This window comes from Leptidea sinapis, chromosome 1 (assembly GCF_905404315.1).
Source record: "Leptidea sinapis chromosome 1, ilLepSina1.1, whole genome shotgun sequence".
Lineage (NCBI taxonomy): Eukaryota > Metazoa > Arthropoda > Insecta > Lepidoptera > Pieridae > Leptidea > Leptidea sinapis.
In genome coordinates this window covers 3,911,557-3,924,873 of record NC_066265.1, presented here as the reverse complement: position 1 = coordinate 3,924,873, position 13,317 = coordinate 3,911,557, and the positions used below count along the sequence as shown (strand labels likewise).

At 34.1% G+C, this 13,317-nt stretch overlaps 1 protein-coding gene, 1 long non-coding RNA gene and 1 other non-coding gene across 3 annotated transcripts in view; 2 read left to right on the top strand and 1 right to left on the bottom strand.

Moving 5' to 3' along the window:
- LOC126969119 (uncharacterized) overlaps nt 1–13,317 on the bottom strand; it is a 174,766-nt gene that overhangs the window by 64,651 nt on the left and 96,798 nt on the right. The gene's annotated exons all lie outside the window — the stretch shown is intronic.
- LOC126968959 (DNA excision repair protein ERCC-1) lies at nt 631–12,198 on the top strand. Its single transcript, XM_050814210.1, has 5 exons — nt 631–977; nt 6,920–6,990; nt 9,627–9,821; nt 10,609–10,794; nt 11,851–12,198. Exons 1-5 carry the CDS (start codon nt 887–889, stop codon nt 12,118–12,120), a joined length of 813 nt encoding a protein of 270 aa, XP_050670167.1. The 5' UTR covers nt 631–886; the 3' UTR covers nt 12,121–12,198.
- Nucleotides 11,324–11,442, top strand: LOC126971250 (5S ribosomal RNA). The gene has a single exon (XR_007730877.1). It is a non-coding gene; the product is annotated as a 5S ribosomal RNA (ribosomal RNA).

Below are 13,317 nucleotides of genomic sequence, written 5' to 3'. Positions count from 1 at the left end.
AGTTAAATCAGTTCCTTTGACTTTTTTATATTTTGTATATTTAGAGATGTATTTATTGATAGATTACATGAATTAAATAATTTGTACATCAATAATTTTACATGTACGATAGGTACTTGACTCAGCTGAAAGACGTCTACTGCTAGACAAAGGCCTCCCTCAAAAATCTTTACTCTCATCCAACCTATTCCGGTTATCATCGGTCCGTCATGTATTAAACTATATCAACACTGGGTCTTTCAGTACATGGTCACCATTCGAAGATCACCATTGCTGCTCCAACGGCTATCTGTCCTTCAAGCTGTGCCCTACCCACTGACACTTCAGTTTGCAATCATCCGGGCTATATCGGTGACTTTACTCCTCCATCGGATCCCCTCATTTCTGATGCAGTCTCGCAGAGCACATTGCACTGAAATAAAGATTTTCGTATCACGTAGAGTTGTGTTTAATCGTGCTAAACTTGTTAAATGCTTATTCGAAAAAAAATAACTACGCAAAACGCTAACACTTTCACGTTTGACAAACTGATATTTGTTTGACAGAAGTTGAGTTGTTGACTTTAGGAGGTTTGAATTTGAGGTCACAGAACACTTTTACTCTAACGATTTGAATTCTAGTTTAAATTTTAAAGTTTATTTTATATTTTAACGCCCGTCGGATTTTTTTAAATTAGTTCACTAAGTTTTAGTTTAACTTTGTATAGGCTGTACTAATTTCTAAATTTTGATCGCAGTGATAGTCTTTACTCTTTAATTATTGTAGGTAGAACACAATATTTTTTTTAATTTGGACTTTATTACTATACATATTAATTTGTTTTTCTAAATACATAATATTATAATTACACAAAAATACATCTATTTGTGGAAATTGGGGACCTATAATGGACTTAGATGACGGATTTGATGAATTGTTAGCACAAATTTCAGAACCAACCTCACCCAAAAAGCAAAAACTTGAAACAGAACAGCCAAGTTAGTATACTTACGAAGAGCCTAAATCTAATAAGATGGACATATCACATATATCATTCTTTTATTACCGAAAATCAAAACCTGTAACTGTAAGATTAAAAGTAATATATTCTTATATATAATTAAAGCATGACCCACACATCTGGAAGCACTCAACCATTAAACAAGTTGAACATAATTATTTTATATTGGTAGGTAGGTGTGAAATTAAAAAACGCTGGGAGAAAAGAGAGAACAGAGAGGCAAAAAGGCTTTTGCTCTTACATCTGGTGTAGCAAAAGCTCTTGAGTGATCACATACTACATAAGTATTTTATATATTGTTCTGCAATTGAGCACTTGAGCTATTCCATTGCTTATGAAATAAGGTTATTATCGTCGTGTCTGTGTATGTTGACATGGTAGCCTGGATGAAATATGGACTTATTTATATTGTTCGGTCAATTATATATATAGGACTAGATTAATGGACACAAATATTCCAACATGCAGTTCTGCAGGACTAGTGCTTCGTTAAATATATTCACTTAAGATCAGGTTTGCTGTACGCTTGTTTGCCCTCCTCTTCCATAAAAAAAATATTAAACAACATGATGACAATTCTAGGATGCCAAAAAGGACAGATTCTCTTATTTTTGGTAAATAATAATGTTCTTATGACCATATTGTAATTGGGAAAATATGGTCAGTTTTTTTATGAAAATAAGAGAGGAGACAAGCAGGATATTCAGCTGATGGTAATTGATACTCCCTGCCAATTACAATGCAGTGCCGCTCATGATTCTTGAAAAACCCAAAAATTCTGAGTGGCACTACAACTGTGCTCGTCAGTCGTCACCTTGAGACATAAGATGTTAAGTCTCATTTGTCCAGTAATTTCTCTATTATTTGATAATTCATAATATTGATAAGCTCAAATTCAATGAGATATTATGCCATTGAATGTACACAGCAATGCTAAGTATAGCTTAACACACTGGGTGCTGACACACAACATTTGTGGTTTAATCACTATCTGAGTGGTGCCTTGTTTACACAAGTGCTGTGTTTACAAAAAATCGAGGCACTTGAGCGCCTTAACAGACTGTATATTGTTAATAATAATAATAATAATAAAATTTATTGCCTTGAACTTAATTTAAGTATACAATATCAGCTTATTACAAAACATACATTAAGACAAAAGGGAGTAGGCTCAGCTTATGCTGCCTGAAATAATATTTTCATGCAGCGCTGGTTTTCAGCCATTCCCATCTCCCTAAGATGTAAGGTGGGATACATAGTAAGGTGGGATACATAGTAAAGAGGGCAAACTAATAACGATAACAATGCAGATCTAAACTTTTTCTAAATGTATCAACCTCTGTATAAATTATGAGTGTGTTTGTGAGTGTGAGTGTGTGTTGTATAAATATATGAGTGTGTGTCAATGTGTCAGTTTAAATGTAATATGAAACGAGTTGCAAATGTTATGGTTTAATCATGAAAAATATTTATATAAGGGAAGTTCTTTCCATACACAATAATTAAAATTTTCAGCTTCCTGTTGTTTTTTTAACAATGCCATTTTATATTTACCCTTAAACTGATTTATATTTTTTATCATTCTAAGAGGTGGTGGCAAATCATTCCAAATACGGGAAGCCATGAATTTGAAACTGGATCTATATCTTGTTGTTTTGTAGTATGGTATATTTAATAAGTTTTGAGAGGCAAAACGTGTACATTTTAAATTAGAACTTCGGCTCCAGGACAATTTTTCAAATAAATATTCAGGGCGCTTGCTATAGATAATTCTCTTTATACTACAGGCATAATGCAATTCTCTCCTAGCTTTCATATTAAGTATTCGTTTGTTGTTTAAATATGGAGTTATATAGCCTCTGTTTGGAACATGAAAGGAGAATCGAATACATGCATTTTGTACCCGCTGCACTGCTCTCTCCAATTTATAACTAAGTCTGGGACCATATTTTGTACTGCAGTGGTTGAATTGGGAGAGGACAAGTGACTCAGTCAATGAATTACGTAGTTCCTCTTTTAGGTATGGCCTTATTTTATATAGTGTTTTTAGTTTATAGAAAGCAGTTCTTATTTTATTGTTAACATGTTCCATAAATTTTTGCTCGCCGTCTAATACCAGGCCCAAATTACGTGCAGTTTTGACATATTCTACTGGTATATCATTTATTTTTACTTTTTCGTTGCAGTTACATATATATTTAATTTGGTTTTTTGTTCCAAGGGCCAACATCTGTGATTTAGCTGGATTAAGTGACAGCGAGTTTTTTTTTGACCAATTGTAGATATTTTCTAAGTCCTGATTTATTTTACGTATAGCGTCTTTGACATCCTTGCCTTTGAAAGAGTAATACAGTTGCGTGTCATCAGCGTAGAGGTGGTACTTACAAGTTTTTATATATTTGGGGAGGTCAGCAGTAAAAATGGAGAAAATTATCGGGCTTAGCAGAGAGCCCTGTGGGACACCTCTTATCACAGGCAGCAACGAAGAAAGAAGTTTTTTACCAGTTTTGTCTTCAATTTCCACCATTTGGCTTCTACCGGTCAGGAACGTTTCAAACCAACAGCGAGTATTTTTGGTGAAACCATAGTGTTTTAGTTTTGACAGCAGTATTTCTGAAGGGATACAGTCGAAGGCTCTAGAATAGTCTAGCAAAACTAGTATACTACTATATCCCATATCCGATGCTTCTGTCAAATCATCAGTGATATGTAGAAGGGCTGTTTCTGTGCCGTGACCCTTACGAAACCCAGATTGATATTTTGGTATTACTTTTATACTGTCGAGATAAGCAACCACTTGATCTAGGACTACTTTTTCTAAACATTTGGATAGTACGGGTAAAATAGAAATTGGTCGTAAATCATTTAGTCCATTAACAGTTGTTTTTTTTGGTATAGGTTTAACAAGTGCGTTTTTCCAACAAGAAGGGAATTTATGAGTTAATATTGACGTATTAATGATATTTGTTATTATAGGCAGAGTAACTTCAACGGTAAGTAAAATCATGTCAATGTCTAATTTATCAACACCCATAGCTTTAGTTTTGATAGCCTTTAAAATATTAAGGACTACCTGCTCTGATGTCATTTTCAGTTCAAATGCTTGTTGTATACTGTCTTTTTCATTTGTCGTAATTTCTATATCTTCTTTGTTGTATGGGGGTAGATTTAAAAAATGAGCGTTTATTTCATTTGGGTCTTTAAGGTGGTCCGGTAAAGAGGTGTTGACTGATTTAGTAATCGTAGTAATATTTTTTATATTTTTCCACAAGAGGGCTGGTTTGTGAATATTGTTATTAATAGAGTGTTCAAAAAATGCTTTTTTTTCTCGTTCCTTAGTAGCTGTAACAAGATTCCTGAGGGTACGATAGTATGTTTTTGAGGTATCAGATTTAGTAATGTTTGCTTTCTTTAGAGCTTTATCTCTCAGGTTCATCATAATTTTTAAACTGTCTGTGATCCATGGCTTAGGTGGGCCTCTTAGAACTGATCTCTTAATTGGGGCATGAAGGTCGAATAATGTTAAGATATGATCGTTAAAAGTATCAACCATATGATCTACATCATTGAAGTTGTTGATAAGATGCCAGGGAATTAAATTAAGGTCAGATTTGAATAAAGTCAGATCCATATTATGGAGATATCGTTTGAACTTAAACGTTTTGTTAAGCCTTGGTTTCTTAATATTAAAATATGTCAACACCATCGCGTGATCGCTTAGGTCTCTGTTATGAATTATATCAACTTTCTGACATTTGGATGGAGTGTCAGTTAAGATAATGTCAATCAATGTTTCCGAGTTATCCGTAACCCTAGTCGGATCCTTAACTATTTGATGTAAATTATGTTGATAGCAAAAAGATAATAAATCTCTTACCTGTGGCAGATCTTCATTGAGGAGATTGATATTGAGGTCACCGAGAAGACAGCTATAGTTGCAGTGCCCCATCAGGTTTACTGATTCACTAATGTTATCTATCGCATCACGGACGCTGACACTCTCGGGTCTATAAGCTGTACCGATAGCCATAATAGCACCTGGTAATTGAACTTCCAGCCATAACTGCTCAAGAGCAGTGCTTGGAAGTTGTTTAATGCGAGCGACTATCCCTTTTCTGATAAAGAAACCAACTCCACCACCTCTCCTTTGACCGGTTCGAGCCTTGTGAATAAATCTGTAGTTGGTCACCGATGGCACAAGAGCTTCTTCCCCTTCTTTTATCCACGTTTCATTGAGCGCAAGGATATCTGGTTCATACTTTAATAAACTTATCAATAACTCATCCGTCCCTGTATTCAATGATCTTGCATTTAATAAACCTATTTTCAAACATTTTTTTGAAGGGTTAGCCATTAGGAATTTTTAAATGAACTACTTTAATAAACAATGTGCAACTAATATTTAACATTTGTGCATGTTTATATGAATATGTGTTTAAGAGTTCTGTATGTTTAGTGTGAGTTCTGTTTAGAGTGTGAGCATTATTTGTACTATGTTGTGTAGAAAAAGTATGAAATAACAGAAGGTTGCACATTATAAAAATATAAGCTTTAAATATAAGTTTAAAATAAGAATGATAGGAAAATAAAGGCTCAAATATTAAGATTTTCCAAAAACCCGGAATAAATCACTCTCCTCACGTATCCTGAAACGTTCTTTTCCTTGCTCTTGCCGTACATAAATTTTACCGTCGCGTGTCCATACATATTTAAATTTTAGTTCGCTGGCTAATAAGCGGGCTTTCTGAAATAAGTATCGGTTGTGTCCGCTGAGACGTTCATTTATATAGAGAGAGTGTGTAGGGCCTGGAAGCTGCAGGCCTTCGGTGTTAAGGCCACGGCGAACGCGGGCGGCGGTTAGCAACGCGTCCCTAGTCTCACGGCGTGTAAGACGCACGATAAGCGGTCGTGGTCTATACGGTTTGTCTTTCTCTTCTGGACGCCTGGGCCCGACTCGCTCCACGTTGACAATATCTTTCTCATTGATACTGATGCCTATTTTATGTGCAACGGTCTTAATAATATGCATTGCACTTTCGTTTTGAACTTCCGGACACCCAGAGATTTCAATATCGTTTGCTAATAATGTTTGCTCTTGTTCGACTATTTTTATACTGAGCTTCTGTATTTTGTTCTCCAAAACTGACAAATTGTTAGGGATAGCAAGGTCATTATATAGTATGTTGCAAATTGTTCAATGCAGTATTTTGCAGTTCTGATAACATTACACCTATTTGAATATTTTATTATGAAGTGATTATTGTATAGACTTCACACATTACAGTGTGCTTGGAAAATAAACAAGGCATAAAGCTGTAAAGTTAAATTTTTCTTTAAACTATAGCAAATTTAAATATTTCGCTATTATTGCTAAATAGGATTTCAAGTCAGTCATTTAATGTCAAAAACTACCCATTTGAAAATTTATGACCTGACCTGAGAAGTATGGGTGTAGGTGAAGTATCTCTCTCCATTCCAAATCTGTGGTACCATTTAAAGTCATTTATGTTATAGTAACCTTTCTTTTGAATCTCATAACAGATTTATTTGTACATTATCTAGGATCATATTGCAAAACCATATAAAAAGCATTTATTTTCTTAAAATTGATTCCTTTAGAATTCTTTTTGATGTCATTTCTAATAACTACTAGATACTACTACCGCTTCGGAAACAAATGGCGCTCTGAGAGAGAAGAAGCGGCACAAGAAACTCTCCCAGCAGTCTTTTTTTGCGCTCTTTTCAATAGAAATATACAATATTGTACAGTCATTTCTATCGCTATAAAATAATCACAATCTAGTCCCAGGCTGTCCAATCATTTAGATTAGATTTTTTTATAAAACATTTAAATTTATTTATAGATAATGCCTGAACAGTGGCTGGGACTTTATTATTATATATGTATATATCTTTCAGGTACATCCAAAGAAATTGCTACAAAGTCATCCGCTTCTAAAAGTCACTGTGTTTTAGTCAATCAAAAACAGGTGATCATATATCATATATATATAATAATAAATTTATAATTGTATTGCTAAGCTTATAATACCATTAAGGTTCAATTTTGTATAAAATAATATTTTATACTACATATATTAATTGCATGCCTTGTAGGTACAATAAGAGAAACATAATCTAAATAATAATATTGACACACTTTTCACACAAATTATCTTGCCCCAAGTTAAGCATATATAGCCTTGTGTTATGGGTTACAAGATAGTGATATATTTAATACAGTATACTTAAACAGACATAAATTCATATAAACATACATAAATACATTTAAACATCCATGACTCGGAAACAAACATCCATATTCATCATATAAATGCTTGCACCTACCGGGATTCGAACCTGGGACCTCTAGCTTAGTAGGTAGGATCGCTAACCACTCGGCTATACAGGTCGTCGAAATAAAATAAGACCAATTGTAAAACTGACCTTATTCAAATGCCAAAATAAAGATTATTGTTATTATTATTAAAATTTAAGTAAATGTTGTATAATAATTGAGTATATCACAATAGATTTTTTTAATATTCTTGTATCTAATTGGATATAACCTAAACCACAACATAACAAGTTAAGTAAGGTTCTGATTAGCATTGTTTAATACTTTTTTTTCTGAAATCAGGGACTAGACCAGCAGGAAGTTCAGCTGATGTTAATTGATACGCCCTGCCCATTACAATGCAGTGCCACTCGGGATTCTTAAAAACCCCAAAAATTCTAAGTGGCACTACAATTGCGCTTGTCACCTTGAAACGTAAGATGTTAAGTCTCCATTTGCCCAGTAATTTCACTAGCTACAGAAGGCAGAAATAAGCGCCGTTATGGTACCCATAATCTAGCCGGCATCCTGTGCAAAGGAGCCTCCCACTGATAGATATACTGATACTAAGTGTAATAATGGGAAGTTATGAATTCGACATTATATTTCCATTTTTGTATATAGAATACTATAGCTATAGATAGCAGTGGACAGCATTCTTTGCACAGCATTCTGGCTAGAGGCATACGGCAAACCAAGAAGGACCTCCTTCTGCCATGAAGCAGTAAAGGCATTTTTGTGTTTAGTTTTGAATGGCACCATATCTAGTATAATTACTGGTTTAATAAGACTTAACGTCTTAATATGTCATTCACCATCAGGTTAATTTGCTTCTTGCTTGTCTCATATTTTCTTATAAAAAAAGTAATTTCAGTATAGTCTGGAATATTTGTACAATGAATATATAACATTGATATACTCAATGTTATATTATAATTACTAGTGATGCTTGAACTTATTAGTGATGGGCCGAATGTGACGAAAATTCTCTAAAAAATTCCGCCGAACTCGGTTGATTTTTGTCGCGCTTTCTCGGGAATGACAGGTCGCGTCCTGTTTATGCATCGCGGCTAGCTACGCCCCACCCGCATTCCGCGCACTCCCGCGTAACTTTGGGCGCGTCGGCCGGCGGTCGCGGGTCGATATTACATGTTCTTAGCTATTTTAATGAGATTTAAGTTGATAAATATTAATATTTTATTATTGCAAGTGTCAAAGGGGTTGTTTTATTTAAAAGAGATGACAGATTTTTCGGACTTATTTTCAATAGCTGACCTGGAAAACGTTGATTTGCTATATAAATTATTTTTAGAGTTAAACCGTTTCTTCTACATTACAACATTACTTTATTCTTCTAAAATAAAAGAATGTTTCTAAAATATATTTAGCCTTAGTTACTACTCCTTATTACATCAGCTACCTGCCAATAAAACTCCCTTCAAAATCGGTCCATCCATTTCAGAGATTAAACGGAACAAACAAAAATTGTAAAAAATGTAATTTTGGTGTAAGTACCGTATATATATTCATATGCATGTAGTAAAATTAAATAAAATATAAAATTCGTAGACTGCCTCATCTAAGACAATTTACAGGAACAAACATGTCATTTAAATTACCTAAATCTACAAATATATATGGCAGCAGAGCAAACAACTACGTCATTCCTCTATACTTAAACTCCCTTAGAGATTCAAAAATTATATATAAATAAAAATAAATATAAGTCATCGTTAAAAAAGTACTTTTTACAAAATCCTTCATTAATATAATTTTATCTGTGGTAAGCTAAGACAACTAATTTGTAATTACTAACATTTAGTTGATAATTATTTTTTGTTTTGCATTTTATTGATTTCTATACTACTTTGTTTAAAATTGTAATTTAACATCTTGTAATAACTGTATTAATTGAAAGTAATTGTTCTTTTCTTTTTAAATATTATGTAATTAAATTCTAAGCGGCTTCACACACAGATAAGCTTCCTAAAGTTTAAGTGTGTGTTATTATATTGTAAGCTATAACTATATTGTATTTTAAATAAATATTCTAAAAAAAAATAAAAATAAAATAACGGTTATTTCAATTTTACAAACAGACACTCCAATTTTATTTATATGTATAGATAAAAAAGGTGCAGATATTTTGTTTAATGTTTGCTTGTAACGAACAGAACTTCGGCATTCGGCCGAAGCTTGGTTAAACCGAATGTATAACGAAATTCGGCCCATCCCTAATATTTATAAAAAAATTGAGTTATAAAAAAAAATATTTATATTTTATTACAGCGTGGCAATCCTCTGTTGAAATTCATTGTCAGTGTTCCTTGGGAGTTTGATGATATTGTACCCGATTATGAAATTGGAAAAACAATATGTATCCTCTTTCTCTCAGTACGATATCACAACTTGAACCCTGATTATATAAATAACAGACTCAAGGAATTAGGAAAGAAATATGATTTGAGAGTTCTTCTTCTTCAGGTAAGCATAGCACATCGGTTTTCAATGACTATTTTTCTGCAAATTCATAGTTATTGTACACCTATTTTGAAAATAGCCTGGGTTCAGATTCCGCCAATATTTGTTTTTAAACAATTCGACACGTGTTTCGCCTCTACACGAGGCATCCTCAGGACGTATTGTCGCGCCACGAGAGAGAATCTGGCAAGAGACTCTAAGTCTGAGTCTGAGAAACTTAAATCATTTGTATAGATAATTATGGATGAAGAACGCGAAGTAACGCCTACTTCAATAAATTTTCAAGTCTTTGGATTTATTGGATGCAATTACTAATCATGACATTAATCACGACCATCATGTTGACGAAGCATCCTTACACAAACAATGAATTCTAGCTCTAAAGGTTGATGCATCCAATGTACGATAATTTATATCTATACAGTTTATTCTTTATTACTTTTTATGAAATATTTAATATTATTGACAGACGATTCGTATATTGGATGCAGCGCCTTACAAACTAATTTGTTATGTATATTACAGCCATTGTAAACTAAGCGCTATTGAGTGGGACATTTGCACAACATGCTGGCTAGATAGTACCACAACGGCGCCTTCTTCTGCCGTGAACCAGTTATGTCTAGGCATTATCTTATGTCTCAAGGTGACGAGCGCAATTGTAGTGCCGGTCAGAATTTTTGTTTTTTTTTCTAGAATCCTGAGCGGCACATCCCTTATTGTCATATAAAAATTAAAATTTACACTACTTTTGTGCCTTATAAATTAAAGAGTTAATCAAAAATTCCAGATAGATTTGAAAGATCCTCATGCCGCCTTGAAGAATCTTACGAGGATCTGTCTCCTCACTGACATGACTCTCATGCTTGCCTGGAGCCCTGAGGAAGCTGCCAAGATTATTGAGAATTATAAGATTTATGAAAACAAACCACCCGACACGATTATGGAGAAAATTGAGAATGATCCTCACCTAAAGGTGATTAATAGTGTGACTTTTTTATGTTTTGAACATCATTGATTTAGTGGACAACCCTCAAATTGTACTTTTCATATCTTGTTCGCATCTTTTTTAGCCTACAGTAAGGCCTAGGTCGCACTACGGTAAAACCGCAGCGCTTTTTTAACCATGCGAGTTTATGAAACTAGCAAACGAATAAGAGCGGCCGTTCTTGCGATTTTTTCCCGCTACTGGTTTTAAAACCGTGAAATGTTACAAAATTGTCGCGAAAAAAACCGCCGCAAAACTTGTAATTCACAGAACTTATTGGGTAGACACGCACTATTCGTTAACCGTAGGCGATGTATGATTGAATGGTCGCACATTGTGAGAATTTTTATCCAAGCTGGCTACTGATATCCTATAGTAATTGAAAAATTTATTTGGGTACATACTCTCTTCAAAATTTTATATTTCTTATGAAAGAGACCTCAAATGTACGGCTAGTTAGTGGATGGACCCAATATTTGCTTAATATTATTGGTTGATTATATTCGAAGGTGCTATCGCCAACGTCCATACCACGTTGAATACACCGGTTCTCGTCCGATCACCGAAGTTAAGCAACGTCGGGCGCGGTCAGTACTTAGATGGGTGACCGCTTGGGAACACCGCGTGATGTTGGCTTTTTGTTGCTTTTACTTTTATTTTATATTGGTTTTCTGAGATTAGCAGACAATGAGTTAAAGCAACATTTCATATCTATTTCTTTTTTCTTATTAAATGTATCTTCAAACTGTGAAAATCGCGGATGGTTTCGCGTTTTACAATTATGGTGTGTGCGCGCGTCTCGACCGGTTTCGCTGTTAGAGCGGTTAACCGCTCTCGGGACAAAACCGTAGTGTGGCCTAAGCCTTAGAGTTGGCCTGACCTTTCCTTCAATTTGACTAAGAAATGTTCTACTAATCTATGGCAGTATTAGTTATAGAAGATAAAAGTTCAAAAACTTTGTAAGTCAAATATAAATTTTGTATTTATGCGGGAATGGCATTATTATTAAGCCTTTGTATAATTATGTAATTCTTATGTTTTCAGATTGTAAACGCGCTAACATCGATTAAGCCAGTTAACAAAACAGATGCAATGACGTTAATAACAAGATTCGGCACATTGGAAAATATAATTAAAGCAACAGAGAATATACTAGCAGACTGTCCCGGTTTCGGAGCAACTAAAGCTAGGAAACTGTATAAAGCTTTACATGAACCATTCTTAAAGGCAGGAATACCAGCTAAAGAAGATCCCTTTGATGGTGATATTAATTTGGAAGATGTTGAAGAGGCAGAAAATAAAGTTAATAGTTGATAAGTTATGTTAGCCAGTACGGAATCAAAATGGAAGCTCTACAATACAGATTAAATGAATATCAGGAAATCTGCAGGTCTTCAGCCTTTTGTGTTTTCAACATAAAAAAAAGTTGTAGGTATATGTACCTTTTTTACGCACACAACTTCTTTGGCGTAACAAAACAAAAATCCTTCAAACAAAATTATTCATCATGCTGTTTTACGTTAGTACCACCAATCAAAATATTTTTATACCTAAATTATAATTAAGTAATATATTATAATTAAGTTAAATAACATTTATTAAAATATCATTATTTTTTTTACAAAAATATAAAGCGCCACTTTTATGGTATTCACAATACCTCCTCACACTTTTGTAGTTCAGATCAAGTGCCATCTATCGAAAACCTACATCATTAAAATGTTCTTCACGTAAGCAAATATAATTTTAATACGAATAAACCACACTACAGATGTTGATATTAACCTAAATGTCTTTACTATTTATAGAATTAAATCTATAATACTATTAAAGTTATAAATACTATGAAAAACTTCAATACTTTACATAATAAGTTTAAGTTATTTGTAAAAATAAAGTGAAGTATCTGTTTGTTATTTCAAAAAATATTATTATAAGTACCGCATAGTCTGAAGTATGATACAAATTGTCTAGTTAACCAGCTATCGTCAGGGTGTCGGATTTGCGTGACGGTGTGCACGGGCATTGTAACAATTCACTTTGTATATCAAGTATAACTTGAAAAAGACGCCAGCTATTGAGTTATTTTTTAATATAAACATTAAAATTCTGAGTTTTGCCTTTATTTATATTGAACCCGGCTTGGATTTTGAGCTTGAGTTTCCTTGACCTTCAATAAATTCTTAAGTATACAGTCGCCTGCAGTTTTTGTTCTATGGAAAAGGAGGACAAACGAGCGTACGGGTCACCTGGTGTTAAGTGATCACCGCCGCCCACATTCTCTTGCAATACCAGAGGAATCACAGGAGCGCGCTTTTTTTGTCGCCCATGTCGTATCGACCCGGAAACACCGCACAAGGAAGTTCATTCCACAGCTTAGTAGTACGTAGAAGAAAGCTCCATGAAAATGGCACTGTGGAGGATCGCCACACATCTAGATGCTGGGGATGATATCCTAACTTGTGGCGTGTCGTGCGAAGGTGGTGGAATTCAGCGGCAGGAATCAGGTGA